The sequence below is a fragment of the Poromitra crassiceps genome (genome assembly GCF_964638095.1).
Source record: "Poromitra crassiceps genome assembly, chromosome: 6".
Taxonomy (NCBI): domain Eukaryota; kingdom Metazoa; phylum Chordata; class Actinopteri; order Beryciformes; family Melamphaidae; genus Poromitra; species Poromitra crassiceps.
Window position 1 is genome coordinate 34,188,586 of NC_139627.1, and position 16,550 is coordinate 34,205,135.

Here is a 16,550-nt window from a genome sequence, read left to right on the forward strand (position 1 = left end):
GGTGTTGAAAGTATTTCATTGTCTATTGAACGGTCTGTTATGTTTGTGTACAGTTATTGTTGAGCCTCTACTCTGGCTTTCAGCAGCATATTCCTGCTGCAGGAGTAATATTATCAACCAACTGACCTCTGCAGTTCCCTTACTGACCTCTGAAGTTGCCTTACATCTAAAGAGTGAAACCATCAACCATTAGTAGGTGCAAAGAATTTATCCATCAAACAAGAGAAACTGGTAGATCTATTTTATTGAGTCTCTACCATTTACTAATGTGATGATCATTTATTGAAATAAAAACAAGACATTTAGAAATGGGTTCCTTTTGCCCCGTATCAAAGTACATTCAAATCAACTACTTTTTAAGATAGAAAAAAAAAAAAATTGCCTAAAACATTTGGCCAAATCATTTACAACACACCATGCACAAAATATTTACACCCATTTATAAATATATCTAATAATTTATATAACCCACTCTCACACAGAAGTGGACATCTTACTGAAGATTAAGCTGTATAAGTGAACAGATTCTTGTACAACATGCGCTCTGTGTGGCCATGTTGACTGTGTGCTTGTGTACAGTATACTGTAGAGCAGGCCGTACTGTGGCTTGTTTGGCATTTACAGTAACCTCCAGCTCTCTCTTCCAACCAACTGACAGAATTTACAGTCTTACAGTGAACCTTCAATTATCATGTCTGGAATGTAAGATTGGCCAATATCCTCAAACGTTAATTAGTTCAAAACTTGCATCAGATTAAAATGGCTTCTGTCCAATAATTCATGTGTGCCTCGGGGAGCTCCGGTTCAGTGTGGTGAATGTGCTTGAGCTCAGTGGGAACTAGGAGCCTCCCTTCATTGCTCGATAGTGTTCATATGACAACACCCGCCCCAAACATAACTGGTGCAAAACATGGGCTTACATAACTTTTCATTTTGAAGAGCGAAGATGTGAGGAAGAGGTTATGAGTTCAGCTGTGGTGTCCCTCTTATTGCCAAAGGTGAGAACATTACCGCCCCAAACTGTTTACTCTGTACTTCTTGTCCGGTGCTTGGCATTTCCTGTGTGATTGTGTGTCCATTAGGGCTGTAGCAGAATATTCGGATATTCTCAAAACCAAAACCAAAAGCGGCTGCCCAGTAGGATTAAATGCAGACTCTGAGAGGACAAATTGTATATATGAGAGTACTGAGAAATTACAATAAAGAAATCAAACAAGCCGCAGTGCCCCCCTCCCCCATACAGCCCTAGTGTTCATGTGTCCCTCCAGTGCTCCGAGTGTTCATGTGTCCCTCCAGTGCTCTTGAGTGCTCGGGCATCATTCCAACACATCCTCATATTCAAATTCGTCCAGATCCATGTTGCAGTATGGACTGGGGATCTCAAAGAAGTGTCTCTTTGTACTCAGTCCCAGCTCACTGGAGAAGTGCTGCCGGGTCAAAGGGTTTTCGGACCTACACAGACACACAGAGAAAAGGACCAATATGGCATCACATGGATATGACAGCTTGGGTTCAATATCTGTTGAAAAAACAACAACACATTGATTCTGAGACAAAGTGGCTGAGAGGAAATACAAGTGTATGTCATGAGGATCATTCAAACACATTCACCAAAAGTAGGTAATGCAGAAGGATCACTATGTTAAGACAAAGGAGATTTCTCATCATAGAATTAAACGAGTGTGACCAACAACAACACAGGAGCACTATGTGAAGGGCCAGAGAGATGGTGCAAGAAGAGTAGCGCTTTTGAGAAGAGGAGGGATAAGACCTCAGCAGACCGGTTCAAAAACAGACTCCCAGATCCTAAACATGGCCGTCTACACCTGATACCATGCCGGCCTACAAACGTACTGCTGCTGCTAACAATATGTTTGGATCGATGGGGTGCAGGTGGAAGCTAGAAGTGAGTTTAGGACTAGACAAGCCTGGAGAGAGAGAGAGAGAGAGAGAGGAGAATGCTTCCCTGAGTGCCCTGAGTCTCTTACCGGCCCTGGTTAGCAGTGTGTCTTTAGAAGGTGGTGTTCCTAAAAGCGCCACACAACATATCTGTCAACAGCCTCATCTATCACTGAAGCCCTGAGAGCTTCTCTCCTGCTGCACATAAACCCAAGCCTTAGCAATGACACGTCAAATTGTGAACCGTTTCTTATGTACATTCAGGGTTTTTCCTGGCTCACGATGGGCCTTTGGGGGGTGACTTGACTACGCACAACCGATCATGCAGTTAGTATATAGTCAGGGTTATCCTGAACACAGATATATCAGTCATTTTCAGCCATTTCGGAGCAATATGTTGTCAGAGCACCCCAAGTTTTACACAGTCATTAACTTTAAACGTACGAATGTGAGACTTTAACCTTTTTGTGTGTGGCTAAAACCTCTTTGGGAGACGCCAAAAATCCCTCTATGCAGAAAAAACCCTGTACATTTATAGTAATTGTCCAGTTAAAGTAAATTAAACCAAACAGAAAGCCTCTTGGCTTGCTTCAGGCACTCTCACACAAAGCCAGGGATGAAGTTAAAATGCTTTTAATTATTTAGGGAATACCAAAGTCTTTAAAAGTGCCAAAAACGCGGACCGGTTTCGACCACGCATGGTCTTCATCAGGACGTGATAGGAAAGAGAGTACTCTCTTCTCTTCTTGTTGCTAAATAGTATTACTTGGCTGACCTTAGACCTACTTCAAAACAGTTTACGTTGTGTTTTTTTAAGTGTCATCAATGTGTACTTTAATTGAGTAATAAACCATTAGTGTATTTCCTTTTAAAATTAACTGAAGGTATTCTATTGGGTTATTGATAAGTAAATGGGGTCTCAAATTGGGGCTGCACAATTAATCTTGTGTAATTGTATATTGCAATTTAAGTTTCCACAGTTAATAATCATACAATAATCGCCCATCAGCAATAATTAAACGTCTAATTGAATTTAGAATGTAGAATGTAGTTAGAGATACTCAAGATGCTGCTAATAGAAGACGACAAAAGTTCAAATAGTTGTATTCCTCAAATCATAGACTAATAATCATGATTAATAGTTGTGATCACACTATGTAGCAAAATCATCAGGATGATCATTTGTGGCCATAATCGTTGAGCAAAATCAGCCTTACACTTGCACTTCATCCGCCTCCTCGGCCACCAGGATCTCATACTCCTCCCCAGCGTACTTCTCCCAGTCAGAAAACTCCTGGCCCTCTGTCTCCACCTCCTTCAAAACACGACAGAGAAACAGGATGCAGTGGTCATGAAAGTGTCCCAAGTATGATGGGAGACCATGGTGCTGGAGGACCAGTAGGAGGTGCTCTGCCCTCTGGTCTCATGAATAAACATCCCATCAGCACACTTCGCAAGAGTAGGGGTGTAACCCTGGTGCCCTGGCTAAATTCCAACACCGGCCTTGCTTCAATCATGGCCACCTAATCATCCCTCTTACTTAATTGGCATATTCAGTCCTCAACTCTCCACCATGTTATCTGAAGTGTGGTGAGCGTAAACTGACTGCCATGCATCACCTAGGTGGGTGTTACACATCAGTGGTGGATGAGTTGAGTTCTCCCCCCTAACCCCCCAGATATGTGAAGCACTTTTGAGTATCTAGAAAGGCACTATATAAATGCAATACATTATTCATTCAAGATTGCCCTTACAGAGAAGGGGTCTTTCTGCTCCTGGTTCAGGTACTTCTCGATGTTGAAGAACGTGTTGAAGAATATGTCTGACTGCTTGCACCGCTTAAGATCCCGCAGAGTGATCTTACCTGGAGGGGACAAAAAAGCACACTTTGAGATTGTTTCTCAACCATAACTAGTCACAGCTGGTTCATGTAACAGGTTTATTTAACTAATAGTGGGATCTCTCAGCATAATTTTTAGCCCAAAATAGCCTGATTTTGCCTAGCTTTCACGGCAGCTGACAGGGGTTCAGGATCTCTTGCCTACTGATCAGACTGGTGGAGACCACAGTATTTCAAACTTAATGTCCAGGTCAGGATTCATAACCTGTTGAACTGTCGTGTGAAATGCACAACAAAACAAATAGTGCTGAGCTTCAGACAAAGGCGGGTAAAAACAAATAAATAAAAATGACAAAAACACAAGAGTGAATTTCTGCCTGTTCACATTTGCTGTACCTTTTTTTCTTCTTCTTTTTACTGAGTTTACAAAGTGCTTTAACAATCAAATAAAAACAAACACCAAACCTATTAAATAAATTAAAGCAAGTAAAACAAGAAGGCACCACAAGATAAAAGGGTCAAAACAGAGGGTAAAAATAATGGAATAAAAACAACAGGATAAAAGACACCACATAAAAGCACAAGTATGTAAAAATAAGTTTGATGTGTTTTAATCGCCTTTAGATTGAACTGTAGGAGACTAATGCTTTGGCCCTGTGCATGTGTGTTGGAACTGCAGCGCTCCCGCTGACCTGGAACCATGAACACTCTACACCAGGGCTGTCCAAACTTTTTTGGTGGCTAGATTAGATAATGTGAAAATACCGGGGGGCCAGCTGCTTCTCGCATCATATCGGTTATAAGAAAAATATCACATACAATTAGGGATGTCCGATATTATCGGCCTACCGATATTATCGGCCGATATTAGCATAAAAAAATCGATATCGGAAAATATCGGTATCGGTTTTCATGCCGATATATATATATATATATATTTTTTTTTAATACAGGGGGAGTCTCACTGAGAGCAATGCTCTCTTTTTCAGGAGTGCCCTGTTCACATTCACACACACATTCATACCTGGAAGCTGACCAGTACAACCACAGTCTGATCTGTTGGCCACTGAGCAGCTCCACTTGAGTGGTTGGGGTTAAGGGCCTTGCTCAAGGGCACCTCAGTGGTGGTAATGAGGGAGGGGCAAGCGCTGCCTTTTCACTTTCCCCACCCAGATTTATCCTGCCGGTCCCGGGGATTGAACCGACGACCTTCTGGTCACAAGCTCGCTTCTCTAACACTTACAACTTTATCACAACATGCATATTATATATTAAACTCTTCAGCTACATTAAGCTACATTATGTAACTTGTTACGTGAAATTTTGGTCGAAAAAAAGCCCGCTTATATCGGTATCGGTTGATATCGGTTGATATCGGTATCGGAAATTAAGAGTTGGACATTATCGGATATCGGATATCGGTAAAAAAGCCAATATTGAACATCCCTACATACTAGGGGTGTCACGATACACTCAGTTCATGATACGATACGTATCACGATACTGGGTTCACGATAACGATACGATACGATACGATTTTAACAATATTTTTTTAAACTTGAATAATGACAATATATGACTGGAAAAGTAGTATTTTATTTGAAATGCACAAATACAAAACATGCTGTTGTGGGAAATTGTTATTACAATAACAACTAGAAAAAACATGAGATTGGAGATAAGGCTTATCTTGAAATAGAATGAGTTACACCGTCACTTAGATTTACTTTGAACTAAAAGGTTTCTCAGCAGTATAAATTCTCATTATGCATCTTCAGTTTTTCTTCAAACTCAAACAACAAGACTTTTCTTAGTCTATTTTTTATGCATCTTCAGTTTTTCCTGTCAAGTAAACAGTTTTGCCAGAAACTCAATTGAATGGTTTCTCTCCTGTATAACTTCTCATGTGTCTCTTCAGAGACTTGTTCAACTGAACTACTTTCCACACATTGAACTTCAACAAACAAAGATGTTTCTTTGTCTACTTTTGAAAAAAAAAAAAAAAAAAAAAATGTTTTTTTTTTTTTTTTTTTTTTTCACGATATGAGATTTCATCTCAACGATACATATCGTGACGTTTTACTATCGCGAAATTTCGTGGGACGATATATTGTGACACCCCTACTACATACAATACAATTGTACTCAAAGGATTTATTTTAACATCTGAAAACATTAGTTCTGCCTGCGTAGTTCCTACTTGGTGCTCGTCTACAAACTGTAGACAAGATAGTGCTGTCATCGTTAGGTGAACTGAAAAATCTCAAAGTGAACTTGCTTGATTAAGGAATGCTGTGTGCAGGGCCACATAATAGTATATTTTGAGAGACAAGCTGAAGGCCACTTAAAATTGGTTCATGGGCCGGAATTGGCCCCCTGGCCGGACTTTGGACATGCCTGCTCTACACCGATTAATTATCAACACAATTAATAATGGTAAAAAATAGGGAAGTAAGGAACTGGCGGAAAATAACCAGAATTATCCAATTCTAAACCAAACAGGTAACCTCTAAGGCAATGCCAGAATTGGAGTGAAGGATTTTGTCTGTACCAGTTAAAATCTTAGCTACTGCATCTCGAGCCAACGAGATGTGAAAGATACTTTGACTGATTCAGAATAAAGAGTTAGAGTAGTCTGAACATAAGGAGATAAAAGCATGAGGCATCTGAAAATACTTCAGATGACTGATAAAAACAGCTTAATTTTGGAAATTGTTTTCAGACAAAGGAGTCAAAACTGCGCCACTTTTTAAACTGGTCTCTTAAGTTACTGGCAAGTGGCAACAGGCTTCAAATCAGATTCACATCATTATTAATCAGATCAAAAGGTGTCAAAGGGGCAAATATATACTACTACTTCTGAATTCTGCATTCCTTGGCTAGGCGGTTCGAGCCTCTAAGCTAATGTGAGCACTGAGCACTCCACCAATCTGAGTGTTGAGGGGCTCTGTCGGTGAACTCCATCAGAGGCGTGTCAGATTTGTGTATTATGTGATGCTCTTTGTAGTCAAACGTAAAATCCATATCTCCAGCTCGTCTTCAAATTCATGCACCTGTACAGCAGACTACAATCTGCTGATACCTGTCGTTTAAAGAGAAGTGCTTTCCGTCTTCAGTCTGTTAAGATTTTAAAAGCTCTTGAATCTGTAGGTGGTCTAAATGTTAAGAGGAAAACGTCAGCCTAAAATACTGAGTGAAGAAGTGGTTACATCTCACATTACAAGCTATAACTACGCTTGTATATAGCATGCCACTAATTCCACTATGGGTCAAAGTCTTGCTGTGGCTACTGGCTACCCATACTTAACAACCATACACGCCCTGCGGATGAGTGTCTTCTAAACAGCATAGTGTTAAGCCTAAGTGCTGTAGGAAGGTTGTTGACAGGATAGATGACACCAACAGCTGGAAGCAGGCAGTCTAGAATAGATCAATCACTCTCTCATCTATGACTGTTCCTTCAGTCAAAGATCAATGGCCTGGCTTGAACATGGCGCTATGGAAAATGCGGAATATGTCAGACTGGTGTGGTGTGCATGTCTGAGGGCGGGTGTACATGTAAAGAGGGTCTGACCTTCCACCTCTGGCCTGACCAGGTCGAGCATTTGGCAGAGGCAGTCCTCGAAGGGCAGTGGCTCGATGCCCATGGTCTCCAGCTTCTGGCACTGATCCAGGTAGAAGTAGTCCAGCTCATACATACTGAGCACGCCGTCCCCGTCCAGGTCCATACAGCGGAACCAGTACTCTATGCTGGACACGGAGGGAAGGAAAGAGTTAGCGCTGGAGGGGTGCATGTGAGTGTTGATTAGTGTAAAGAGGGGTAAAGGCGAGATGAAGAAGGTTGGTGTAGCTGTGTGCCTCGATACCTTGTGTCACTCTTCTTGTCCTCCTCAGAGATGAGGAACCACACAAACTCAGCGTAGCTCAGCTGCCCCGCCTTGTACACCCGTTTGTCCCTGATGGGAGTAAACCGCACAATCACTATTAAAGCTGGCAACACGCAGTGGCTCGCTGCTATAAATCTCCTCTGTCTTGTTTGCTACTTATTCCCATGAGCATCAAAAGGACTTGTGCATCCTTTAAACCAAGCCATACGTCACTTACCTTGTTACTGTTCCTGAGACTATTCTTTCGATCATCTTATGGGAGATGGCTGGGGGGGGGGGGGGGGGGGGGGGGGGGAATAAAACATAGAGATTATTTATAATAGAAGCTGTTGAATGCCATTTTTTTCAATCAGACAACAGCCTTTTCCGTTAATGGACAGCTCTTTCACAACACATTTAATTCATTCTCACAGACCGTAAATCCAGATCATTGGAAAGTGTGGTTCTTTTTTATCTTGACAATACCATAAATCCTCTGGTCATCATTTTGACCATGCAGTGGTAAGTAATTGTTCCAGACATGGCGTCATTCGACCAGAGTATATATGCTGCTCTCTTATTGATCTTGTGTCTCATTTCCCCTGCCTCACTCATAGACCATCAACCAAGAACATGTGGTGTGGAGTGTGTGGGGAGGAAGCATCGAAGGCAACTCTTGTTTCTTGAATATGTGTTTGTGTGTGAACGCGAGACCATGGCCAAATAGCAATTTTAAATACTTTCTAGCATTAGCTTCAGCCTACTGATTGTGCTTTTCCCTGCAGGACAATACAACAAGAGCCAAGGAGGTTATAGGGAAGTTAATTTAGTGTGCATCTCTGTGACTGACTGGGGAGTTGTAGACTAGCACATGCTTCCTCCGATACATGTGCAGTCGCCAGCCGCTTCTTTTCACCTGACAGAGAGGAGTTTCACCGGCAGGATGTAACGCATGGGAGGATCATGCTGTTCCCCCCAGTTCCCCTCCCTCAACAGGCGCCCTGACTGAACAGAGGCGGCACTAGTGCAGTGGACCAGGAGTCATACCCCACCACCGGCTTCCCACCTGCAGACACGGCCAATTGTGTCTGTAGGAACGTCTGACAAAGCCGGAGGTACCGCTACCGGGAATTGAACCCAGGAAATATTTGAGAATACGTACCTTGGTCATTGTGCCGTGTCAGGTCCCTCTGGTCTATGTAGAGGTCATGGTCAGTGTCCAGCTCCCAGAACTTGCAGTAGATAACGTAGAAATGTTCATAGGAGAAGAACTCCGTCAGCTGATTCACATCTTCCTCTTGCTCCAGCAAGGCCACGTTCTGGGACAGCAGGACGGAGAGTCATGATACAATTATTCAGCAATTCAACCAAAGTTTTTCTTATGTGTGACTGGCAGTTTTATTTATTATACAGAAACTGAGAACAATAACCTTTTTACCTTTTAAGAGAGCATTATGCACAAGTAAAACACAAACTGAGAACAGTCATCTTTTTAAGACAGCCAGGCAAATGCACAAGTAAAATACACAAGAAATGGATTTCAATAAAAGAGGAAAAAGAAAATGAGAGAAATGTGAAGATGTAGAGACTTTACTCTACTTTAAAACCCTAAATTGAATCGGCTAACTGAAGACACAGCACAAACAGAAGTGGTAAACCGGACCCGGACTGAAAAAACAACTGTAAGAAAAAGTGGTCTGCAAGAGTGGAGGGCCAACCTGAAGAAAGTTGCTTTTCCTGAGTTCTGAGCATGTGATCCTGCCAGTCCACGACCGGTTCACAGTGTAGAATATCCTCTGAATCACCTGACAACCAGACACAAGCAGTTAGTTCATAGGGTTGCAAGGCACAACCAAATAATGCATTAGCGAAATGTTGTCTGCTGCAGTGCAGCATTCATGGAACGATTGTCTTTAGATGAAATACTTGGCAGAAAATTGTGTACCAACTGTAATAGTGCATGGGATTAATTTGTGATATGATAGTGTCCTTCTGTCTGTGTATGCATTGCTGCTCTCTCACCGTGGTAATGTAGCGGGAGTGAAAGTCTGATGCCTCCTTTAGGAAGGCCAGGCCTGCGTGAGAGTTCACCACATCCTAAAGAACACAAAGTCAAGTCAGCCCACTTTGTCTCCATTAAACGTCGGCCTCATTTCCATCACAACCCAAAAAACACACACAGGGGGAAAAAGGGGACAATGACATGCTGTGCCCACTACGATAATACATATGTTCAGTTACTTTCAGAGAAGAGTGAACAGACAAACCACATCTGTCTGTCTTTTTTGCTAGACAGTGCACATTAAATTTTGAGTAGGCAGGGAACGCATACTTATTCAAACATCAGAAGTTGTCAGTGTCTATCTACATCAATCTGTCATGCCATCGCCATATGCTTTATAAATTCAGCTATGTGAGAGAAAAAGGAAAGCTGCAGGCCTTGTTGTGAGAGGCCATCAAATAAATGTCACGTTTGAAGTCTGAAAACACTGGGTCAAACGGTTTGGAGATGACTTTAACCCTTTCTGAGTCAGCAGGGGGGTGGGGGTGGGGCTAAAGAAAAGGCTACACTGCTCCTAGCCGCCTCTCCTTTCCCATGCCATAAAGTCATGAGGTCTTTCATGGGGTGTGCTGCATCTCAAATGAACTGTAGCTATATCCTTGCATTGAAATGGCTTCATGCCTTTTCTTGATTCTACCCTCCTTCCTTTTCTTGATTCTACCCTCCTTCCTTTTCTTGATTCTACCCTCCTTCCTTTTCTTGATTCTACCCCCCTTCCTTTTCTTGATTCTACCCTCCTTCCTTTTCTTGATTCTACCCTCCTTCCTTTTCTTGATTCTACCCTCCTTCCTTTTCTTGACTCTACCCTCCTTCCTTTTCTTGATTCTACCCTCCTTCCTTTTCTTGATTCTACCCCCCTTCCTTTTCTTGATTCTACCCCCCTTCCTTTTCTTGATTCTACCCCCCTTCCTTTTCTTGATTCTACCCTCCTTCCTTTTCTTGATTCTACCCTCCTTCCTTTTCTTGATTCTACCCCCCTTCCTTTTCTTGATTCTACCCCCCTTCCTTTTCTTGATTCTACCCTCCTTCCTTTTCTTGATTCTACCCTCCTTCCTTTTCTTGATTCTACCCCCCTTCCTTTTCTTGATTCTACCCCCCTTCCTTTTCTTGATTCTACCCGCCTTCCTTTTCTTGATTCTACCCTCCTTCCTTTTCTTGATTCTACCCTCCTTCCTTTTCTTGATTCTACCCTCCTTCCTTTTCTTGATTCTACCCTCCTTCCTTTTCTTGATTCTACCCTCCTTCCTTTTCTTGATTCTACCCCACTTCCTTTTCTTGATTCTACCCTCCTTCCTTTTCTTGATTCTACCCTCCTTCCTTTTCTTGATTCTACCCCCCTTCCTTTTCTTGATTCTACCCTCCTTCCTTTTCTTGATTCTACCCCCCTTCCTTTTCTTGATTCTACCCCCCTTCCTTTTCTTGATTCTACCCTCCTTCCTTTTCTTGATTCTACCCTCCTTCCTTTTCTTGATTCTACCCTCCTTCCTTTTCTTGATTCTACCCTCCTTCCTTTTCTTGATTCTACCCCCCTTCCTTTTCTTGATTCTACCCTCCTTCCTTTTCTTGATTCTACCCTCCTTCCTTTTCTTGATTCTACCCCCCTTCCTTTTCTTGATTCTACCCTCCTTCCTTTTCTTGATTCTACCCTCCTTCCTTTTCTTGATTCTACCCTCCTTCCTTTTCTTGATTCTACCCTCCTTCCTTTTCTTGATTCTACCCCCCTTCCTTTTCTTGATTCTACCCTCCTTCCTTTTCTTGATTCTACCCCCCTTCCTTTTCTTGATTCTACCCCCCTTCCTTTTCTTGATTCTACCCTCCTTCCTTTTCTTGATTCTACCCTCCTTACTTTTCTTGATTCAACCCTCCTTCCTTTTCTTGATTCTACCCTCCTTCCTTTTCTTGATTCTACCCCCCTTCCTTTTCTTGATTCTACCCCCCTTCCTTTTCTTGATTCTACCCTCCTTCCTTTTCTTGATTCTACCCTCCTTCCTTTTCTTGATTCTACCCTCCTTCCTTTTCTTGATTCTACCCTCCTTCCTTTTCTTGATTCTACCCCCCTTCCTTTTCTTGATTCTACCCTCCTTCCTTTTCTTGATTCTACCCTCCTTCCTTCCTGTTCGGCTGTGGGGGAATGAATTGTTGACATAAATGCGAAGGCGGCAATGAAATTAAAAGGCCTTATTTTGGGGGCGGCCGTTGTGCCTCTTTGACTCTTCCTGTGAGAAATTAAATCATAGAAAAACACATAAATCAGAGAGCAGAGGAAACAGGCGGGGACAGTCAAATCGACTCCACTGCAATCCGCCTTTCATTCATCACAACAGTCAAAGGCGATTGGGCGAGCGGCACAATACAAATTAAACGCCGTGTGCCAGAAGGCATCACCGGCGGTATGCTAACGGCTGTCCGGCTCAGCCCGGCTGCTCCTGCCAGCATGAAAATGAATAGGGTGGAGGGGCGGGGCCAATGTGGCGCGCCAACAGCTCGCCAGGCAGAACGAGAATACAAACAGCCAGCGCAGCAAATCTACATGATAAGACTGACCAAATAGTCAATTTGCCTATGAAAACAAGAGGATGAATTTGTATCCTTGTTTTCTGGAATGAATTACAATTTTGTTGCTCTAATATGTATATTGCATATAACGCCCAATTCCATCTCCTAGTTAAGTTCTGCTGAGCTGGAGTCCTGCACCAGTGGAGTCTAGAAATACTGTAGTATCCCCCCTTCCTTACAGTGATGTTCCTGAATTAGTCCTCCACCACATGAAAAGTCCACTAGCTCAGCAGGGCAACTCCAGCTCCCACCAGCCAAGCCAATGCAGTTTTAGCATCCCATGCTGCCAAGCCCAGCCCTCTCCCTGGGTGTGCTGTAGCCTGTAGCCTGTACCTGCAGGAATGGAATAAAGTCCTCTTGTTCCAGGTAATTACAGCCAGGCTTGGCCAAGAGGTGCACAAATTTAGAAGCGTCGTCGTGACAGGTCTGCAGAGTTCTGGAGGGGAAAAGAGAGAACAGATGGTCGCAAGGTTACTCCCTCTTTCTCTCTTACTTTCTTCTATCCTGAAAGTCTCAAAGTGTTCCCCTCAAAGGTGCTAGCGCTGGCTTAATGCATTCTGAAATTAGGATTCTGACTTGCTGCGCGGGTGATTATAAGCCCAAAGTGTTATGGCAGTGATGGTGAAATAATGCAAGAGTCTGCTGTGGCCTCTCGTCTAAGAAGGGCTCAGTCATGAGCTTAAGTCAAAGGGCAGTCCAGTGTGGCTCTCTGGAGGCTCACACATTAATACCACAGCATGCCTATAGCATATGACAGCATTCAGCACACAGCACCCATTACAAGAGCTATATGGTATTCTTTTCAAATTCAGACAGAAAGACAGAGAATAATAGACTTTTGCATTCATGTATATGCACACGGACTATTCCCTTGTGGTCGTTAGTGATGCTTTTGTGATCAGTGTTTTCTGTTCTAACTGAAAAGGGAACAGCCATAATAGAAGATAGCTGCCTGCACTGTGTAAAGATCCCCAGCGAGTGGTCATCATTGTTTAGAGGAGATTGTATGGACCAGACGGGTGTGAGTGAGTGTCCCCCCGTGGTCCACTGACGATGAGAGGAGCCATTGTCTTACTTTCTCCACATGGCCACGAACTTGTGCACGGACACGGAGCCCGTCCTGTCGCCTCCAGCCGAGCAGAACAATGGAGCTTTCCAGTAGAAAGGACACTCACAGGCCTATGGAGACGAGGGAGGAGGAGAGAGGGAGGGGTGTGTATGGGCGTAAAGAAGAGGGAGAGTAAAATCACTTTTAAAGGTCCCAATTCGTGCAGCTGTAACCTCTTAAAAACGTGTGTCTCTGGTCCATAAAACATGATTCTGGATTAATTTATTCTTTTCTGACGTTTCTGACGGAGTTCTCACTTCCTCATCTCGTCGCTTCCCAAGAATGGTCTGTTTCTATAATATATTCAGAACTAACAGTTCCCATTGGCCGCTGAGGGAGAGCCCGCCCCAGGCTCCCAGCGGCCAATCAGATTAGCGTCCGTGGACCAGCACGCTAGGTTGTGTCCACAACTAACGTTAGCAACGAGCTATCGCTAACTTAACGGTTGCTACGCTAAAGAGGACATCTCAAAATGCCTAGACTTACCGAATGCACCTCCGCAGTTGCTGGATCACGTACAGTTGGCGTCGCTCCGGCTAGAAGTGTTAATTTTGTGGCTATAGACAAAATGGTGCAGGTAGCTTGTGTGAGAGAGACTGCGCGCAGTATGCTTAAGGACCCGCGTGACGTAACATTAACCCGTCTGGGGGAACAGAGTGTAAGGGGCGTGGCTTGAAGGAGACTGCAGGGGGAAGCTGGATAGGGACAAATCCAACTCTGGCAGTTCTGAGGTTGTGAGCACTCATTACAGGGAGGGATGACAGCAGTATATATGCATTTACAAGTAAAAACAGCTTTTGCACGGAATGGGACCTTTAAATAAAAAATATCAAAGTTCCTAGATAAACATGTCATACCCACCCTCTTTCAATAAAGCAGAGAGCAAGCACAATGACACATAGCGCTGTGTTGAAAATTGCAACGTTGCTTCACTCAAAGACTTCCCTGAGGAAACCTAGCTGTCATTTGTCTCTACACTCAGGTTCCCCTCAGGCCATTGCTCCCATTCCTCAGGGAAAGAGAGATAATATTTTCCATGGGGGTTTAGAAGCAGCAAACATTCGTAAAGTTGGGGGGCTAAATAGCGCTAATGAAAATAATTAGCTGGGTGGCAGCGGTGCCTCCACGCTACAAATCACATTCTCACCTTGGCAACCTGCCCCATGTCCTCAATGGTGGCCCTTTCATTGGGGAATTGGGAAAATATTTTCTCAATCTTGGAAATGAGGCTGTCGATGTTGAGGTTGGCTTTGGGCCGGCCCCGCGGGAAGTAGAACTTTGGAATGCTTTCACTTAGCGCTGTGGTGACGGGCTCCTCCCTCTTCACCTGGGCCTGAGACAGACAGGACAGGAAGAAATTGTTAGCCACCAATGCCAGCATATGCCATCACTTCACACCCAAACACTCCAGCATGTGCTAAGTAAGGCTGGCCATGGCGAACTCTAGTAAACACTCATGCAAGCGCACCTCTCAGCTCCCCCCACTGGACCGTTAGGGAAGAGCTAGGATTACTCAGCAGCAAACCATCCTTGACCCTTATCCATTTATCTGCAATAGATTTCAATTAAGATGTGTCAACTGACATTGGCACAAAATGGACCATTGACAATCACTTTGGCTGAGTGCTGAAAACCATGATACCGTTTGTAACTAATGAATGGCATTATTCATCAAATGATGTTTAAGAGAGTCAGGGATTCAAGGGAAATAGTAATACAAGATAATATATCACTGGATAGGACTGAGGACATAACATCTACTGACAAAACTAGTATTGATCTGTTTATTTTATACAAGATAACTAACCGCGTGTGAATAATACACAGACTACAGGCACACACAACAGCATTCCTGAGTATAAAGTAAGCAGGGCTGAGCTCAGGTTGGTTGAGACTTAAGGCTGGCTCACACTACAGGATTTTTGGGCCGATTTATGCCCGATTCACCCCTCCCGAGAATCGGAGGAGAAATCTGGGTGCGCCACATTTACAAATCTTGTAGTGTGTGCATGTTTGAGATTCTAGGGAAGATAATCTGGGAAGATTCTCCTGTAGTGCGTGTCACAGCCAGATTTCAAAATCGGCTAGGATTGTCAGAATCCTGTAGTCTGAGCCCAGCTTTAGGCTAAGCAAGTTAAGCAACATTACTTTTCTTAACTTCAGCATGACTCCACCAACATGAAAAGGTCAAAAGAGTCGCTCAGCCTACTTTTCTTAGGCAATAATGTCAGGTGTCCCTGATCAAATAAATAGATGTGGTGAAACTTGTGGACAGGACAGATAATAATAATTATGCTTATGGCTTAGGGCTCAGAAGCAAAAAAAGAGGAAAGTGCCATGCGTGTGTGTAACCCAGTGAAAGAAGACAGGGCTCCAGACTAACTTTTTACATTGGGTGCACCGGTGCGCCTAACTCGATGCCTAGTCACCCGTAGCCTAGTCTCTCCCCAGACTCAAATATTACGTTGAATCGCTGCACTCCGCATACTACATAAGTAAGTCTGTGCCAGTTAACAGCCACTGCAGGTTTTGAAGGCGGGTTGAAATTGAATGAGTGACAGGTCGTAGCACCGATGAGAGAGCAAATGGGCTCCGTGTTGTCTGATCGCAAAGTCGTTACTGATTGGAGAGGACTGAAGCCATCACTGGCATATGACTGGCCAAGTGAACGGTTCCCTCCCATAACCAGCCCTCTGAGGGAAAGTGTCCCAGGCCCAGAGAGAGCTCTGCAGCATGCAGTAACGTAGTGTATCAGCGTAAGAACTCTCATGGGTCTGGCGTCGAGACTACCCGTAGCCCACCTGCCCTATTGGCACATGGGTGTGTGTGTGTGTGCTGCTCACTACATGTTATTGCATCAGTGATGTCACAATGCCTCCTTGTGTATGTTGTTCACTAAATGTTATTGCATCAGTGATGTCACAATACCTCCTTGTGTTTGTGTATAACTGATGATGACATCATCAGTGTGTGTGTGTGTGCGTGTGTGTCCCCCCTATGACATCACTGATCAGTCTTGTCACAATGCATCCTTGTGTGTATGTGTGTGCGCGTGTGCCCTTATGACATAACTTTTGACATCATCACTGATGACATCACATCATTAGCCTAATAAAAAAATCCAGCTCCGTCATGTCACCCGCACGGGTGCCCTTTACACACCCTGAAGGTTTCAGCCCGATCGCACGTAAAACGGCATAGCTGTGGCCGAACACAGAA

The 16,550-nt window shown here is 43.7% G+C and overlaps 1 protein-coding gene across 4 annotated transcripts in view; it reads right to left on the reverse strand.

Moving 5' to 3' along the window:
- Positions 1-226: 226 nt before the first annotated feature.
- The window catches only part of ppp2r3b (protein phosphatase 2, regulatory subunit B'', beta), a 33,207-nt gene continuing 16,883 nt past the window's right edge, over positions 227-16,550 (reverse strand). For 3 of the 4 annotated variants that reach the window (XM_083638858.1, XM_083638857.1, XM_083638860.1), the window contains 12 exons: positions 14,479-14,664; positions 13,299-13,402; positions 12,557-12,659; positions 9,628-9,702; positions 9,324-9,410; positions 8,768-8,924; positions 7,844-7,892; positions 7,606-7,695; positions 7,314-7,489; positions 3,654-3,763; positions 3,117-3,214; positions 227-1,452 (listed from right to left, as the gene is read on the reverse strand). In XM_083638858.1, coding sequence (XP_083494984.1) covers positions 1,317-1,452; positions 3,117-3,214; positions 3,654-3,763; positions 7,314-7,489; positions 7,606-7,695; positions 7,844-7,892; positions 8,768-8,924; positions 9,324-9,410; positions 9,628-9,702; positions 12,557-12,659; positions 13,299-13,402; positions 14,479-14,664 — 1,371 coding nt within the window. In that variant the 3' untranslated portion in view covers positions 227-1,316. Of the gene's footprint in view, positions 1,453-1,988; positions 2,028-3,116; positions 3,215-3,653; positions 3,764-7,313; positions 7,490-7,605; positions 7,696-7,843; positions 7,893-8,767; positions 8,925-9,323; positions 9,411-9,627; positions 9,703-12,556; positions 12,660-13,298; positions 13,403-14,478; positions 14,665-16,550 lie in introns of all 4 variants that reach the window. The other variant, XM_083638859.1, reaches the window with a different exon arrangement.